The sequence below is a fragment of the Microcebus murinus genome, chromosome 27 (assembly GCF_040939455.1).
Source record: "Microcebus murinus isolate Inina chromosome 27, M.murinus_Inina_mat1.0, whole genome shotgun sequence".
Classification (NCBI taxonomy): Eukaryota; Metazoa; Chordata; class Mammalia; order Primates; family Cheirogaleidae; genus Microcebus; species Microcebus murinus.
The window spans coordinates 9,531,658-9,550,061 of NC_134130.1; the positions used below are offsets into that span (position 1 = coordinate 9,531,658).

At 39.7% G+C, this 18,404-nt stretch overlaps 1 protein-coding gene and 1 long non-coding RNA gene across 6 annotated transcripts in view; one reads left to right on the plus strand and one right to left on the minus strand.

The window, feature by feature from the left end:
- The window catches only part of PDE5A (phosphodiesterase 5A), a 124,197-nt gene that overhangs the window by 100,638 nt on the left and 5,155 nt on the right, over positions 1-18,404 (plus strand). For all 3 annotated transcript variants that reach the window (XM_075998317.1, XM_075998319.1, XM_075998318.1), the window contains exons 13-20: positions 361-486; positions 2,593-2,687; positions 8,781-8,868; positions 12,234-12,334; positions 13,417-13,494; positions 14,724-14,787; positions 16,234-16,308; positions 17,287-17,370. In XM_075998317.1, coding sequence (XP_075854432.1) covers positions 361-486; positions 2,593-2,687; positions 8,781-8,868; positions 12,234-12,334; positions 13,417-13,494; positions 14,724-14,787; positions 16,234-16,308; positions 17,287-17,370 — 711 coding nt within the window. The remainder of the gene's footprint in view (positions 1-360; positions 487-2,592; positions 2,688-8,780; positions 8,869-12,233; positions 12,335-13,416; positions 13,495-14,723; positions 14,788-16,233; positions 16,309-17,286; positions 17,371-18,404) is intronic.
- LOC142864863 (uncharacterized) overlaps positions 18,117-18,404 on the minus strand; it is a 114,606-nt gene continuing 114,318 nt past the window's right edge. For all 3 annotated transcript variants that reach the window (XR_012915175.1, XR_012915174.1, XR_012915176.1), the window contains one exon: positions 18,117-18,379. This is a non-coding gene — a long non-coding RNA (uncharacterized LOC142864863). The remainder of the gene's footprint in view (positions 18,380-18,404) is intronic.

Below are 18,404 nucleotides of genomic sequence, written 5' to 3' on the forward strand. Positions count from 1 at the left end.
CCAGGAGTTTGAGGTTGCTGTGAGCTAGGCTGACGCCACGGCACTCTAGCCCAGGTGACAGAGTTAGACTTTGTTTCAATCAAGAAAGAAAGAAGTCAGATTTAGTTAACACGGTGGTTACTATGTTAGGCTCACAGTCAAACTGCTCACGTTTAAATGTGGCCCTTCCTTATTAGCAGAGTGACCTTTAGCAAGTTACTCCTGAGTGTCAGTTTCCTGATCCGTGAAATGATCAAAACAGCAGTGCCTCCCTCACGCTCATCAGACTCAGTGTGAATGCTTTGTACAGTACCTGGAATATGGCAAATGTGTGATAAATGCTAGCAATTATTGTTACTACTTACGCTTTATTTCCTAAAGGTTCTTTGCAGATGGATTTTAAGTGTCAAGAAGAATTATCGGAAGAATGTTGCCTATCATAATTGGAGACATGCCTTTAATACAGCTCAGTGCATGTTTGCTGCTCTCAAAGCAGGCAAAATTCAGGTACTTTTTAGAGCCTTTCATATATTTAAAACATTTTATTGCTTAGTAGTAAAATTTACAGCATGTTCTTTCCAGTTTTTTTTAATGTGCACTAATGATTGAAAATAATACGTACTGCCACTTACATAGTAAGTTATATTTTAATTAAAAGGACTTATATGGCAAAATAGTTGCTAATTCTTTTTCATGTTATATATATGGCATATTAGAAAACTTTTAAAATAACTTTATGGCACACCTAAATAGTCTTAGGGAAGATAAATATTTCCTTCAGAGGTAAACACTACATTATTAAGAGAAAGTAAGAAAAAGAGTCCCGTTTTTCATATTCACATTCAGCCTGCTCCATAGCAGAATTCCATAAAAACCACCCCCAAGTCCTGAACTCGGCTTCACAGATAAGGCCAGAGTTTCAGGGTTTTCTATTGCATTTTCTCTGGAGCACTCATTTAATTTTACAAGTACTATTTTGTAGAAAGTTTTGGTTTCACACACATTGACCAGAGACTGTTTAAAAGGAAGATCATTGCAGAAAACGTTCAAGTGATTCGTTCCTTTCCAGGCCAAATTTTATCCATATCTCTGTCCTTAGATTCTAACTTCAGTGGGAATCGGCTAGTTGCTCTAGGTAAGTGATTCCAGGCATCCATCGTGCAACTGCTTTTAATTCAGAGCTTCCCTGCTCTTCTTCTTTTTAATAAATTCTAAAAATGTTATTCTCTGTCTCTACTTTCATAGTCTGCACAGTTTTAACTGGCTAGATCTAAAAGAAGTGATTTTTGTCCAGGAAGCCATACGACATACCCTAGCAGTTTTTCCTGCCCTCACAAACATCTGTAGGCTGAGTGTCACTTATCCAGAATGCTTGGGACCAGAACTGTCGTGGATTTCGGGTTCCTTTGGGTTTTATGACATTTACATGGCTGGCTGAGGGTCCCTACGTTGAAAGTCCAAACTGCTCCCGTGAGCATTTCCTTTGAGTGTCACATGGGGGCCCAAACGGTTTTGGGTTTTGAAGCATTTTGGATTTCAGATTTTTGGATTGGGGTGCTCAACCTGTATTTAAAAACAGGGAAAACGTATTTTAGAGATTGGAAAGATCATAAGGATTATCACCATTGAAACTATCCTTGCTGCCCGGGCGCCGTGGCTCACGCCTGTAATCCTAGCACTCTGGGAGGCCGAGGCCAGTGGATTGCTCAAGGTCAGGAGTTCGAAACCAGCCTGAGCAAGAGCGAACTCCGTCTCTACTGTAAATAGAAAGAAATTAATTGGCCAACTAATATATATAGGAAAAAATTAGCAGGGCATGGTGGCACATGCCTGTAGTCCCAGCCACTGGGGAGGCTGAGGCAGTAGGATTGCTTGAGCCCAGGAGTTTGAGGTTGCTGTGGGCTAGGGTGACGCCACAGCACTCACTGTAGCCTGGGCAACAAAGCGAGACTCAGTCTCAAAAAAAAAAAAAAAAAACAACTATCCTTGCTTTTTATGAGGAATAACATACAATCATTTTTGTGTTTGCTGTAAAACCTAGAGTGTTGAGACTTCCAGCAGAACAGAGCTGATACTAATTTTAACTGGTGTTTTTTTTCACTAACAAGGGGGAACAGTATTGAAGATAATACAAATGGCAGATACTAAAACATAACCTCAATTTGGCTTGGGAATATATTCAACTTTTTAAAGGCAGATTTTCATTCCGAGTCATCTTTTTTCTGTTGTTTTGCTTACCATTCCCAGTGTCTACATTCCTTAAGGATACAGCCACTGACAGCTGAAAGTAAAGCGGGATCTGCAGGGAACTAAAAGAGAAAAAGCAATTGTTCCAAGTTTATTATGATTATTTCTCATAATAAAGATATTTAAGATTTAGTGATATTTATTCTAGGTGGGCAGATTATTAATTTTTTGAGACATTTCAATTTTTCTATTGATACAGGGTGTGTGAACTAATCCCATTATGAATGACAAAGTACAGCCAGTTCCTGCTGAATAGGGTTATAGGGTGACTCCTTTGTGACTTGTAAAGATTACTGAAAAGAGGTAGTATAATGCTCTTTACCAAATTGTATCTTTTTCTTTCCTCCCGTGTCTCTGGTCCTGTAGAACAAGCTGACCGACCTCGAGATACTTGCATTGCTGATCGCTGCATTAAGCCATGATTTGGATCACCGTGGTGTGAATAATTCTTACATACAGCGGTAAGACCATTTCCCAGCAAAACAACAAAATGTTTCCTTTAAATTGTAGGGCTTTATTTTTTAAAAAGCTACAGCAAAATTCGGTTGGTACAAAATTTCAATTGGTCGTGGTCCCATAACATCCTCTGGTTATATTGAAGAGAAATGGAAAAAATAATGCAAGTCCAATATTGTGTTGGTAATGTTTCAACCCTGAAGCTCGAAAAATATTTATGTTGAGAATCTTATTTCATGAGGCAATTATCAGGAGCTTTGCTTTAGTTCATGTACACCTTAAGAGCTTCTTTAGAAAGCTCTTAAGTCTAGTTTAGAAAAGGTAGAATTTTACCCTGCAGTAGAAGAGGTAATATTTTCAAAGTACTTCGTTTGGCCCCATGCACATAGTAAGTGCTCAGGAGAAGGAGGGTTTTGGTCTTAGTAGAGGCAGTATTGCACAGTATTAGGGAACTTGGGCGCTGTGGTCAAACTTGGACTCAAATCAGCTCTGCAACAGTCCCTGTGTGGCCTTGGACAAGGGAGGTAATTTCCCTATGCCTTAATTTCCTGATCTGTAAAATGGAGGTAACAGCATGCCTACCTTGTATAGTTGATGTCAATTTCAAGAGCGAACACACATCAATGTCAAGTAGAATGCTCGGAACCTGTTTGAGTGTTAAATCTTAGCAGCAGACGCTGGAGATGTAGCATCATTAGGAGTCTGCTTGTTAGCTGATTTTGAGAGTGAGACACTAACCCTTAGGACGAGAGTTTCTGGCTCCTTTAAGGGCCTTACTTATGTGGCATTTGTGATGACAAATAAAATGATAAAGATAACATCATCTATCACATTTTTGAGCCACTGTGACATTTTTATATTTTTGAGCCACTGTATCATTTTTATTTTCTTTCAGCAATTTGGTTGAAAAGCCTACATTCTAATGGCGATCTCTCTTACTAATGAGCATTTTTTGAAGTATGCAAGTGATTCAGTTAATGGATAGATCTCTTAAGGAAATTCCAGATGTCTGATATTTAGAGGGAATTTTAGAAAGCTCCCTAATCGCATTCTCTTTATCTACATAAACAGAAAACTTCATGTAAAAAGAATCGTGGTGATATAACCACCACGTCCTCTGCTGACCTTTGATGGGAAAAGACAGCAAGCTCTTCTTGCCTGTGTCAGAGTCTGCCTGTTTCCTCTTGAAAATCTAATGTTTTGCAGAACTGACTGGGTAACATGTCCTTTGTCACGGTGCTCTATCATGGGATTACAATCCTAAGCCGCACATAGATACAGAGAATAATTAGGAAACATCGACATGAAAAGATACAAAGTGCAGAGTCAAGGCACACGGTAATAGTGTGGCCTTCCTAACCAGCACAACCTGAAGACCACAGTCAGCATGCGGACACTGGCCATGATATTACCAGAACATGCATTGCTCTTAGATGCCATATTGTCCTGTTTAATGGTGAAAAAAATACTCAGCTATTTTTTCCTTTGTTTATTTAAAAAAATAATTACCCCCTTAAAAACATCTGGAGAAACGTCATCTTCTCTTGAAGTGGGTGGGGGAGAAGCACCCTGGGAAAAAGTCACAGAGTACAGAATCTTGCTGTCACACACACCACAAAGCAGAATTCAACTGAGTAAAAACCTTAACAAAAACGCTCAAGAAGTTTCAGAGATTTTTATTTCTTCATACATCCCTGTGGTTTGAGTACAGGAAACCAAGAATTTTCCAGGGATGGTTTCTTTTTTTCTTTCCTTACTGGTAAACGAGTGATACTTCAAGTAGGATTTTCTCAGCCATAGGACTCTTGGGAGAATAAGAGTGCCATAAACGTTCCCATGTGAAGTATGATCTTCTAAAAAGGCATACTGTGTCTGGCCCTCGGCAGACCTTCAAACTAACATACAAAGAAAATCAAAACAATAGAAGAAAGCATAGAAATAAAATACATCAAAAAGAAAAGTGCCCATGTGGTAACAAAGTTAGAAACTCCAATTCTCTCATTCATCCTTGGACACCTTTTCAGAAAATTCCTTTGAAGTAAGATATCCTTGAATAGGAAGCTGTCCCTTGATTCATTATATGATTATTTGACTCCTTCCGTGCCAAGGGGATTGCCGTTACGGGGAAATACTCGGGTATACCAGTGGAATATTTGGTGGAAGAGTTCATTGCTCATGTGTACTTCTCCCACTTGGGTGAATAAAGGAAAGTGTGATCTCAGATAATGAATTATTATTTTAAAAATAGGCTGTAGGCCGGGCATGGTGGCTCACGCCTGTAATCCTAGCACTCTGGGAGGCCGAGGTGGGAGGATCTCTCAAGGTCAGGAGTTCGAAACCAGCCTGAGCAAGGGCGAGACCCCGTCTCTACTATAAATAGAAAGAAATTAATTGGTCAACTAAAAATATATAGAAAAAATTAGCCAGGCATGGTGGCGCATATCTGTAGTCCCAGCTACTCTGGAGGCTGAGGCAGGAGGATTGCTTGAGCCCAGGGGTATGAGGTTGCTGTGAGCTAGGCTTGACACCATGGCACTCTACCCTGGGCAAAGAGTGAGACTCTGTCTCAAAAAAGAAAAGAAAAAAAAAATAGGCTGTAATCGGAATAAAATGGCTGAATTACAGACATCCGCTAGAGAAAACACAATTGTAACATTTGGGTTACGCAGAGAAATTACAAGCCCTCCCTGGTAGAAGAAGGAAAGAGTGATGATTTGGAGAGAAATGACGAAGTAAAGAACGAAATGGAGTTGACATGGGTTACAAAGCAGTGGTTGGAAATTGGAGCCCAGAGTAATATATATGGGTAAGACGCAGGATTCAGGGAACTGTTAGCATTAGTGAAAAGAGGAAGATGAGGGTGGCAGGGTGGTTTTTCTCACAGGGCTTTCATTTTCTGTAGATTTTTAAGGCTTTTCATTTCTAGACTATTGGGCGGATTTCTGCCCGGGCATCCTGATACCGCTCTCAGAGGTGGACAGACAGCACACAACCGCGCAGAACAGGCGACACCGCAGGGAGAGCCTGCCAGTCCATTAACGCTCGCTGACATCAGCGTGAGAATAAAATTCCCTAGTGTCAGTAGTTTAAATGGGTCCTTCTGATGCAACCTCAGCAAAAGCAAGCAACACAGCCTTGTGCTTGAAAGAGCGAAGCGCAACAGATGGAGAATGCATTGGTTTCCGTGAATATTTTTGTAAACAGGAAATTTAGAGCATTTGTCACTCTTTTATTGATTCATAAATCTGTATCTTTAGAATGTGAGTAAAGGCAAACACAATTTGCATTCACCAATCTCACAGGCCAAGAATTTTCTCTAATGTAAAACAGTCCTCTCTGCATCATCTAATGTGATGTGCGTTTAGTTCCAGCTTGCTTGCGTTAATATCCACCCAACTGCGTCTCCCACCTAGCCCAGCCCTGTGTGCCTTGAAGTACCGTGGTGTCGGGAGACAGGGAGGTGCAGTGCAGAGGGTGTACTTGAACCCCAGCTCTCCCATTTATGTCAACCTTGAGCACATTAAATGATCCCTCTCAACCTTCAGTTGTCTAAAAACCAAATACAAAAATGCCGATTTTAGAGGGGTCGCAGCCTGGGGTACCCTAGAGGCACAGCCAGAGACGGAGTGGCCCGCGTACAGCTCATGCGTGCAGGTGGCCCCAGGCAGCGGGAATTCGGGACTGGGAACGGATGGGGAGGAGGGGAAAGCCGGTAGCGTGACTTAATCCAGATGTCCACCCAGACAGGTGACCGGTGCCCAGTCCTGCCAGGCGCTTTTGCGGAGTCTCATGAAATGAAACCGAGAATTGTTGGACAGGACGGCAGCACCCTGGTCAGAGGTGTCCCCGAGGCCGTAACTCCCCCACGCTTGTGGGTTGAACCCGTGTGAGCACAGCGACAGCTCATGGGGCCACCAGCCGTGGCCTCGGAGAGCTTGGGGCAGAACGGGGAGGAACTCAGGGTGGCGGGGCAAGGCCCCTTTAACTGGTGCCTGCGAGGAGCCTGTCGGAGCGTGCGCCAAGTGGGACACGTGTCCGGGGCTGGCGTGGGGGTGGGAGTGAGGGTTCAGATATCACGGATGGAGCACGCCACGCGGGTCACTGCAGAAACGGAATGTGACAGACTGTGCGGCGCAGTGCCTGGCCTGACATGGGCTCTCACAGATGGCACTTGTTATCTTGGGGAAAACAACCGTGACCAAATTCACGAAAGAGGGTCACAGTCTAATGGGGTGATAGAGCTATAAACAGCCAACACCTGCAGAAGAAAGCCGATATGAAACTAATACCGTGTGCACGACTTGGAATTCCGTACGTAAATGAAAATAACTGATACACAAGGAGCTTTTCCTTTTATGCTAAGTGAAGGGAATGAGGAAGGTGGCAGTTACATTAAATTTGACTTCGGCATGTCTGGTCTGAGAGGTGAGAAAACGGTGTTGCCCGAATAGAGGACAGAGTGGGAGGCGGGACTCGGGCAGGGCACCCATTCCATTGCTCTCTGTCCGCCCCTCGGTGCGTCCAAATCCGGGTCTCCACCCCAGGCCTGAGTTCAGACGTTTATATCCACTTGGGCAGATCTCAGGCACCTTCAAATGGACAGATGCAACACTCAGCCAGTCATCGTGCCCGCCGCACCCCCGGCTGTAATCATCTTCTCCCTTTTTCCTGTGTCCGTGAATGAGAACAGCATCTCAGGGCAGAAACTGCGCGCATCCTTTTTCCTTCATCTCCATCACCCCACTCCCCGGCAGAATTCGTGGCCAACTCCTAAACAGCTCTCGGATAACTTTGCTTCTCTTCCTTTGGCCTGCTACCACTATAATCCAGGCGCTCTTTTATTTAGGTTACTAGAAGTTCCCCAGTAGTCTCCATGTATACTAAGCCTTGTTTCCAGAAAATTCATCCTTATTCACAAATCTCCTCACATTACTCCATTCATTGTCTTCCCATTTTCTACTGATGAGCACAGTAGCTGATCCATCGTGCAGCTCACTAAATATGGAAGGAACAAAGAAGACAGGCAAGAGTGAATTTGGAAAAGGTGATGGCAACAATATCGGCAACAAGTCAGCAACACTGGTGATAGTTTAAACAATAGGAACAGGTGACATTGCGCATTTTCTCACCTTTGCTCTCACTTTACTCTTTTTGTTTTCCCTCAAGCCTCCCTCTCTCTACCCATTTTTTCCCTACATTGCATTTCTTCAGTCTGGAGTAGCTTCTCAACAAATCAAATGCAAAGTAAAATAATAATTCACATACTAGTGTGAAGAATAACAAATCAGTTGTACCATCTAACACTGATATATGGTGTTTTACAATCCATAAACCCCTTTCCTAATACATTTTAGGAACAGAGGATTTTAGAAACTTTTTCTTTCAAAGAAGAAATAGTAAAAACTATACTTGATGGCTGTGTATGGAGGAGGGCCATGAGAAATATGACCCATAGATACAATGAATCGAATAGAATATGCTTCCCCTCTCGACTCAGCCAAAGGGCCTCTGCTGCTTTGCCAAATGCAATTGAGAGGATGTCTAGTAGGATTTCGTCTACTGAAATAACCTGGATCCCACATGCGGATCTCGATCTCTCCCCCTCCCTCCCCACCCCCCAGTTAAGTCCATCTCGGTTGGCCCTTTTTGCTTTTGCAGGCACAAATCAACAAGCTGCCCTTCAGCCTGAGCATTGTTTCAGAGGAAAAGCTAGCATGTGAATTTGTTTCCGATTTTAAATCACTTGCAGTTTTGAAGTTGAAAAGTATTATTAGTACAACTATTTTAGAGACTTTTTTCACCTTTAGAGAAATTAGTCCTTTGTTCATATTCCTTCTACTGTTTTCATCAATATTAAAACCAATGAAATTGTTCATACTTAGAGCTGGCAACAACTACATTGTTATTTGAAGACATTTTGACTCTTTGTAATTATTTCCCAGAAATTAACTTACTTTTTTTCTCAGTAACAGGAGAGAAAATTATTAGTTTGAGTCATTTTGCAAAGTAGCCTCTTTTCTAGTTAACCAATGAGATGATGAAGTGACATATTGAAGAAATTGATTTTTTTTTTCTTTCTTCAACAAAATATTTTTCAGAAGTGAACACCCCCTCGCTCAGCTCTACTGCCATTCCATCATGGAGCACCATCATTTTGACCAGTGCCTGATGATTCTTAATAGTCCTGTAAGTACCTAATTTATTGTTGTGGAATTTTTAAAGTGAGCTTTATAAATACAGTTGTATTTTTAGGTTTTGGAATTATTCCCAGCATCATACATTCTTGAACATACTTTATTCCTTTTTGGGTAAGGAAGGCAAAGCCAAAACGTTTGAGATGCTCACAGCCTGCCTTCCCTGGACAACCAAAACTGTCTGCGTGTTGCCTGATAAGGGAAATTTGGTTATTCAGCTCTGTGTGGCTAGGCCGAATTAGAAACAAACAAAACTGGCATTCTGTGGCTCTCAGTTAATTCTACTTTTTTTTTTTTTAATCAAATGAAGTGGTTTATATAGCTCAGGGGTTTGCTTTCACAAGGCAATACCTTTTCCTCTTTTTATTAAAACCTCTAATCACTAATAAACTTTTATTAAGAAATAAGGCTATTTAATAACTTGGTGAAATGAGTATGTATCAGTGTAAGAAAGCATTTGCTCTGCTGTGTTAAACATACTTGAACCTGTAAGATTAAAGTTGTATACACTGGAACTAACGTTAACAGTGGTTGTGTTGGTCTAGTCAAATGATTGACACTTTTATTTTCTTTTTTCGGTTTGTTCATTATTCACATTATCTGTTTTATTCATGTGCTATCTTTATAATAAGAAAAAAATGAAAGTTGTAACTATTACACTGAACAAGCACAACATATGATAATGAATCTTGCAGTAGTTTTGTCACCATATCTCTAAGTTTGCCCATTGGGGACAGTTCTTCCCTGAGGCCTGGAAGAAAAGTCACAGAATCCTATTTTTCTGGCCACTCTTTTATAAGGAAAAGCCCCCTAATTACTGCAAGTCCCAGTATACAGTATGTGGTTCTCAACTAGGAAACCACAATGTCCAGCCCTGGGCAATCGTCCAAATGTTGAATATGATTTAAAGTTTCCTGTTCTCCCCTCACTCTCTGGTCGGCTGCTCTCATTCTGTACCTTGTGTTTCTTGTAACTTCTTCCTCACTCCCAAACCCCCTTCAGACTTGGAGAATGGGAAGGGAGAACAGGGCCAGAACATTCTTGACGGACTGGTACTGTACTAAAGCATCTCACTCTTTGTGCCTGGTCGGTGTTTAATCTGAGCTTTCCTTCTGGGTGTCTTCACAGTCCCTGCAGAGTGCCCTCATTGTGGGGACAGCCACGGTAGCCAGAGTAGCTGGCCAGCCTGAGTCTTGCCTTCTAGACTCTCCAGACAGGATCCAACACGAGTCCACCGGCTCCACCTCCCCCCACAGGAGAGACACAGGGACTTCAAGCCCTCTGAAGGGCATCCTCACTGCTCCCCAACACCTAGTGTGGCCGAAGGGTTAAGAGTTATACTTGGTCTAGTACAAACTGTTTTGCCACAACATGTGATTGTTTAATAATGAATTAGTTTGTGTGTAATGGGTAAGCAGAAGACCAATGTCAACATATTGTAGAAGTCGATCATTTCACAAATAAATTCTCTGGGGCAGGAGATACCAGAACTGTGGGAGTTCAGTTTTGACCTTTAGCACGAAAGGAAACAGCCCTCTGCTTGGCTCCTGCACGTACAGCCCTTTCTGTTGCGTTCTGAGAATATTAAGAGTGGGCACTTGCTCCTGAGGCCCTTGCCCCGGCTTTGGATGCCTTAGGCTCTTGGCAGCTTGCCCTTCCTCAGTGCCCACCTTAGCAGCCCCAGTGCCCCAGCGATCCTGTTCCATCCTGGTTGTCTCAGGGCCCCCCAAACTGGCACTCCCACTTGACTGTTTCTGTGCATCTGTACCAGCCTCCAAGGGAGCCTCAGACCTGCCAGGCGGCTGTCCAGGTTACCTCCAGATGTTGCAATTCTTGGTTTGGTTTGTGCTCTGGTTACAACGTTGCATAGGTTTTGAGTGTTCTGCCCTAACACCATTTTCCCCACAAACCATGTTATTTTTAGTGTACAGTTTTTAGAACTGAGATTTTTCAGGAACGTATATGTCATGTTATAGTGGAAACATCTGTACTTGGAATTTGCTATCTGTGTGCTTCAGCTAAAACTTTCACTTCAATCTCTTATTGCAAAATCAGTTCCAAAGAAAGAAAATATGCTAACCTTTTTTAAAAAGCATATTTAACAACATTCCTATTATAATTACTTCTATTACTCTATAATGCATTATAACTTAACATATAAGGAATCTGGTTGTATATATGGCTGATTCAAATTATAAGACCTATCTATATATTCTATCTTTGTAAACACAATTACATAAGAAATTACAGCTTCTGCTTTGGGGATGAAAACTAAGAATATAGCACCAAAAGACATTTTATTTTCCATTCGAAATTATTTTCTGTTTAGCAATCAGAAGATATTTTCTGGATAGTTTTCTGTTTGGCCCAGAATCTAAAATGATTTAATATTTAAAAATAATGTTTATGGCTATAATTACAGATTTTTGGCATTAATTAGATCCATGCCACAATTTCAGCATCTAATTATCCTCTAACCAGTGTGTTTTGGCCCCAGCCTGGCACACCCAGCAGTTCTGTCTTCATAACTGCCTCCAGATCTCGATCCTAAGCCTCTGGGTTTTTTCTTGGCTTGGAGATGTAGTCGGCACATCTGACTCAATTTACAAGCATTGTTTTGAGTATATTCTGAGTGCCCGAGCAGTGTGTTTTGTTTAGTCCAAGATTAGAGAGCCACTATGCTTAAATTACAGGCAAGAAATAAAAAATGGTTATGTGGTGAAAACTTTCAATGATTTGCACATGGATTCACCACCTTTTAAATATTCCTTATGAATATTTCAACCCTTGTGTTCTTTTACCACTGACCGTGAGCTCTCCTTTGGCCTGCGCCCTCTACCTGTCTATATTAAGATACTCCTAAGAAACACACACTGTTTCTATAATTGACTAAGTTAAAATTATATAAATTTGTACCAGAAATGTTACTAGGTTTGTTTTAAAAGCTATAAAGGAGTGACATTTTATTAATCCATTGTTTAAATATTTCGCCACTCCATTCTTCACATCCATTAAGATGGCTTTGATTTTTCAAAGTTTTGCTTGCTCTTATAGCAATTCATCTGCCAAAAGTATAAAGAACTATTAGATTTTAGGTCTGGATTGAGGCCTAAGGATTGTAAGAGTTGGAAAAACATGTATTCGTAGGCAGGTTTATCATTATGAAGCTGTTTTTCCTTACGTGACAGTGGGGTGGGAGTAAAGAAGGGAAACTACTGCATGGTATTTAGTAAGCAGGAGCCTCAGTAGTCTTGAGTTTGGAATGCTGGGCATGAGGTAGTAAACTATGTAACTGTATCGTCAGATTTTGTTCTTGTCAGCAGGTAGAATGCTAATGATGGTTTTGTTTTCCCAAAGGGCAATCAGATTCTCAGTGGCCTTTCCATTGAAGAATACAAGACCACGTTGAAGATAATCAAGCAAGCTATTCTAGCTACAGACCTAGCGCTGTTCATCAAGTAAGTTGTAAGAAATACAGTGAGAAATAGGTCTTGGAAGTATTAATATTTGCATAGTTTCAAACTTTTAACATCCATAGTGATCAATTTTAAAGGATAAATGTCCTGGCAAAGCTGTTTATCAGACTGTGGAGCCGTTTCTTAAAGGTAGCCAGAACAACCTATTCCTTTGGCTTACTTATTGCCAAAAATTATAGAATACATAGTTACCGTGTTTCTCCGAAAATAACACAGGGTCTTACATTTATTTTTCCTCAAGATGACACCCTAGGGCTTATTTTCAGGGATGTGTTACTTTAAGTACGGTACAACAATCTACATTTATTCAAATATAGTTAAGTCGTCGTCTTCTGGAACATCATAACCCTTAATTCCATCCCAAATTCTTGCAACCCTGTTTCCTTTAGAACCATTGGCCCCAATCTCTCATGGGGCAGATGAGAAGGGCTGCTCGTCGTCTTTACTGCTCTGTGACTACGAAATGCAAGGGTTGTGCAGATAGGCTGCGTAGCCACACCCATCACTAGGTGATATTTTTGGGGTAGGGCTTCTATTGCGCAAATGCTTAGAAATCCTGCTAAGGCTTATTTTATGGGTAGGTCTTAATTTTGGGGAAACACGGTGTTTCTAATGTCTTATCTATTGCTATGTCTCTGAAGCCATATACAGATCAAACAGCCATCTCCAGATCATTCCAAACCAGGCTGTCCAAAGGTTATATACATCATTAGCTTTTCTTCCTTTCCCTGCTTAGGGTGCCAAAATCCCATACAAATATCTCTTATTTCTGTTTATTTGATTTTCGGCAGAAGAAGAGTATTAATGTAGACCTTTGAAGTTACTGATTCTAAAATAATAGTATGCATTAGAGTGGTATTTGAGAGTATACATTTGCATAATTAAACTGCCTTTCTACAAGCAATTGTAAATGATGATTTTTATATTGAGTTCTAAGATGGAAAAAAAAAATTAAAGTTTTTTTTGTTTTGTTTATACCAAAGATTCACTCCATGAGTCTTTGTAGACCAAAGGTATAACAGCCTGGGAGTTCATCATAACTACCAAATTTTTTTATTTTCAAGGAGGCGAGGAGAATTTTTTGAACTTATAAGAAAAAATCAATTCAATTTGGAAGATCCTCACCAAAAGGAGTTATTTTTGTAAGTAGGTTTACCATCCTTAAAGCCGAAGTTTTGTTACCCAGTTAATGTTTTCACTGTTAGTTTTCATGACAATTGGTTATAATGTGATGATCTTAAGGGGTATCAGACTTCACCAGAGTGATGTATAAAGGAAGGAGTATAAATATTTACTGGAAAAGAAATGCATTTGCAAACTCAAGTGAATGAATTGTTCCTTTGTTCTAGAAAAACCTTTAACATGTAGTAGAGTATCATACAAGGCTATAGGGGTCCCTTATTTATTTTCCTTTAGAATGGAAGAGCTGAAAATGCAATCCTAAAGATTGTGGGAGCAAGATGTAACTGCAAAATGTTTACTTCTCTTGGAAAAAATCCTGAAAAGATAGAGCAGTGAGGTGGGGGTCCAGACATGGAAGAAATACTATAAAATATAATTAAAACAGTTTGGTGTTGGTGCCAGACCACTGGAACACAGAAAATCTAGAACTGCATAGGATATTTAGTATATGATAAAGATAGCATTTCAAGTAACTTGGGAGAAAAGACAGATGAGTGGATAGCCAAATGGAAAAAGACAAAATCGTATCTGCTCTACATAATTCAATTCCAGTTGAAGCATCGAGTTCAGTGTGGAGAATTAAACCATGCAAGTACTAGATAAAAACATGGGTCAATTCTTCTATAACCTAGAAATGAGAAACCTGCCCTAACTTTAGTTCAACGTGAAGAAACAATAAAGGAAAAAGACTGATAAACTTGATTAATCATTCAAAGGTTTTTTTCACATAGAAATCACTACATGTATTGAGTGAATTAGTATAACCCACTGTAATTTCTAAAAAAGCACTTCCATCAGTAGGATCTCAATATTATTCTTTAATGGTTAGTTATTAGTAATCAATGTGCTTTTATCATACTGTCACCAAGAATGGAATACCAGGGCAACAAAAATAATAGCAGACAAGTTTTTACCCAAAGGTTAATAATTTGTCCTTGTGCCCATCTGGAACTAAATGAGACAGTTTGAGTACAAATTCCAAAAGCTCAAAGGGTAACCAAAACAATGAGCCTCTTTTATCACTATATAAGTCAGGCTTCTATATAAATTGTTTCTTTGGTCTTTATAAACCACCATTCCCATCATTTAGAGGGTTTTAATTTAACTTTGCTATTAGTTAACTATTTACTGAGGGTATATATTCACATGAAAGTAAACAGGAGTTTTGGGTTTCCTTTTCCCTTGACAGAGCAATGCTGATGACAGCCTGTGATCTTTCTGCAATTACAAAACCATGGCCTATTCAGCAGCGGGTATGTTGCTTAGTGACAATTAAAAAGTCAAAATATAGAAAAGTCTTTACTCACAAAGGTGACTTCTGAAGAAAGTATTTATGGAACTTTTCTAATTTTTTAGTAGTATTAAAAGCAGATAATTAGACATAAAAAGGCTTTTCTTTTTAGAAGACTCATTGGCACTTAATATTTGTAAAATATATTAAGAAAGAGAGCATCCATATTAAACACAGCAAAAACCTAGCTGTTGATAAGTTTTAATTCTACTACTACAGGTTGAGTATTCCTAATATGAAATGCTCCAAAACCCAAAGCTTTTTGAGCACTGACATGACATTCAAAGGAAATGCTCATTGGAGCATTTCAGATTTTTAGATTTAGGATGCTGAACCATTAAGTATAATGCAAATATTACAAAATCTGGGGGGAAAAAACCCAGAAATCCAAAATACTTCTGGTCCCAAGCGTTTTGGATAAGGGATACTCAACCTATACTTCTGGGTCGCTTTGGGAATGTTTTTAGCATCCCTTTAAGAACCTTGAAAGTTGGAAGGAGTTGTTTTTCTTATGGTTAGCTACTAAGCTATACCTTACCTCTAAATATGCATTAGCAAGTAGAACTTAACCATTTCTGGGGCTTTTAGATGGAAGAAGTGTTGATATAAGATGTCAGGAAGGGCTGATTAGGGCCTGCTGCCAGGAGGCTACAAAGAAATCCTTCCCTCTAAGTAACTGACATGCTGTTTTGCAGAGGCAAGAAAGGCTCAGAAGAGTGATGAGTATGCATGTAGTGATGTGTACATGGTGTTTTTGTTTTTGAAGATTTCATTTTGAATCCTTAGTGCACTAAGATTACCGAGTCTGCTGTTGGTCAGGGCTCTGGGCTGCAGTCACAGAGCCTAGCAACTACAGACTGATTTCATGAAAAAGACATGCTAAGAAAATCAGAAACTTGCTTTCCATGTGCTGAAGCCACATGCCACGGCTCTCAGGAAAGGTGCCCTTTACATACCTTCCTGCTCCATAGTAAATAAGACTGTGTGCCCACTTCCAAATAGGGCAGGGTATGGGAGAGGGAGGATTCTGTCTTTTCATTTGTCCTTTCATTCTTCTAACATGAAACCCTTGTACTGGGTGTTTGCAGGGGGGAAATAAAGGAAGAAAAAAAATGTTTAAATAAAATAGGAAAAATGTTGGAAGCTACCAAGAAAAAGATTTACAGAAGTGGGGGACAGTATAATGTAATAGTCAAGAGAATATGCTTTGGACATGGACTACTTGTGTTCCAGTATCATGCTGCTATTAGCTATAATATTATTCTTATCCAAGTTACTTCATCTTTGGACCTCAGTTTCCTTATCTGTAAAACAGAAATATATAACCCACAGCAGGGCCTTCATTCAAAGTGTGTTTTAAAGAGTGATATGCTTTTCATTGGCAAACTCAATCTGTTACTTATTTCAGATAGCAGAACTTGTAGCAGCTGAATTTTTTGATCAAGGAGACAGAGAGAGAAAAGAACTCAACATAGAACCCACTGTAAGTATGAAACCTTGTTGATAGGAATTATTCAAATGCGCTTTTTTTCATTGTAAACTTCTTTTTGTGCTTCTTTGGGATCCTTAGGAACACCATTTCTCATTTTATTTTTTAAAACTCTTTTCCAACCAGGCACAGTGGCTGACACCTGTACCGCTAGCACTTTGGCAGGCTGAGGCAGGAGAACTGCTTGAGGCCAGGAGTTCAAGACTAGCCTGAGCAACATAGCAAGACCCCAGTTCTACAAAAAAAAAACACCCACACAATTAGCTGAGCATTACGGGTATACACTTGTAGTCTCAGCTACTCAGGAAGCTGAGGCATGAGGCTCACTTGAGGCCAAGAGTGTGAGGTTGCAGTGAGCTAATGATGACCCACAGCACTCTAGCCCAGGCAACAGAGGAAGACCCTATCTCAAAATACAAATCCTTTTTTCTTATTAGAAGAATTATACGTGTTCATTACAGAAAGCAAAGCAAATAAAAAAAAAAAAAAACAGACTCTCGGGGGTCATCATGTTGTACCACTTTTTTTCCATTAAATATCATAAACCACTTTCATCCTGACAGATGCTCATATGTATTGTCATGATTACATGAAACAAATGGAACCTCTTGCCTTGGTGGAGCGCTGTGGGCAGTGTTACGGACAGCACTGCCATAAACATCCATGTTGCTAAACTTCTGCATGCCATTCTTCAGTATCTTGTTAGGCTAAATTTCCAGAATTGCTGTGTTGAAGGGCAAATAGAATTTAAAGGTTTCTGACACACACTGCCTTTTTATATAGAATATGGATCTCAAATATAAGACAAAGATTCTTCTCAAACCACTTCTGCCTTTTGGAATGAGTTTTCCTAGAAATGAAGCATAGGTTCTCTTTTTTTGGTATAGTTGCTAGCTGACCTTCCTAAGCTAAACCAGCTTTCATTGTGTTCTTTAAATAAATGCACATTTCTGTGTCTGTCTGTATTTTCAGGATTTAATGAACAGGGAGAAGAAAAACAAAATCCCAAGTATGCAAGTTGGGTTCATAGATGCCATCTGCTTGCAACTGTATGAGGTACTTATATGAAATAGACTGTTATGATTAAAACCCAAAGTAAATTAAAGAGATTACTAGTATTGTTTCTTTTACTGATGAACATGATATTTATATTGACCAAGGAGCACATTTTATATTTACTGTTTCTCAAAAACTTTAATTCATTCAATGTATTAATATCTATTGAGTGCCTGTGTGCTAGTCTCTAATAAATTGATTTAGGAGGTACTAAGAAGAATCATGACAATGCTCCCCTCAAAGGGGTATATTACATATGCAGTATATTAACATATTCTTTTTTAAGTCTAAATTTTAGCCTAAATATAGAAAAATAGTTATCCAACTTTTTCTCATTAATCATCAATATTAAAGCCACATGATAAAGTGAGGTGGCCAGGCTCCCATTTCCATATATCTGTTGGCTTGGCTTTTGGGGGGTATTTTATTAGGTAAATAGATTTCTTCCTAAAACATCCAATTTACTAGTTTATATACTTATGATCCAAGTACAGAAAGAAGAGGCTTTGTCTTTAAAAGTTTAAACAGGAAACTGAAGTTTTAATTATTTGGTAAAGAACACTTATCTTGGAGTTATCTTACAATGTCAAGACTCTACAAATTTTCTAATCCAGACATCTCACAATTCAGGAAATGATTTTGTAAGGTGCATCTCCCAGGGAGATGGAATATTTTGCCCCAGTCAACCAGGTTGGTAGTAGGAGAACTACCTGCATCTAGAGTTCTCACCCCTGCTCCAGGGTTCTAGCCATCAAAATAATTTAATAAAGAAGCTACAGCTCACAAGGAAAGGACAAGGAGAGACACCAAAAGAAACAGGAGAAAAAGATCATCATCGCCCCACTTTTTTCAGCCTTCTGCTTGTTTACTCCTTTAAAAGTCCTTCCTCAGAAGTATGTTCAGAGCAGTGTTGACCATCTCATTCTTTGCTGAGCAGATTCTTTTCTGATTGGATTAAGAGGTCCTCAGTTGAAAATACTAATGGCTCTTCTGATTTTTTTCCCCATCCCTGTAAATGCAATCAGCATAGTAAT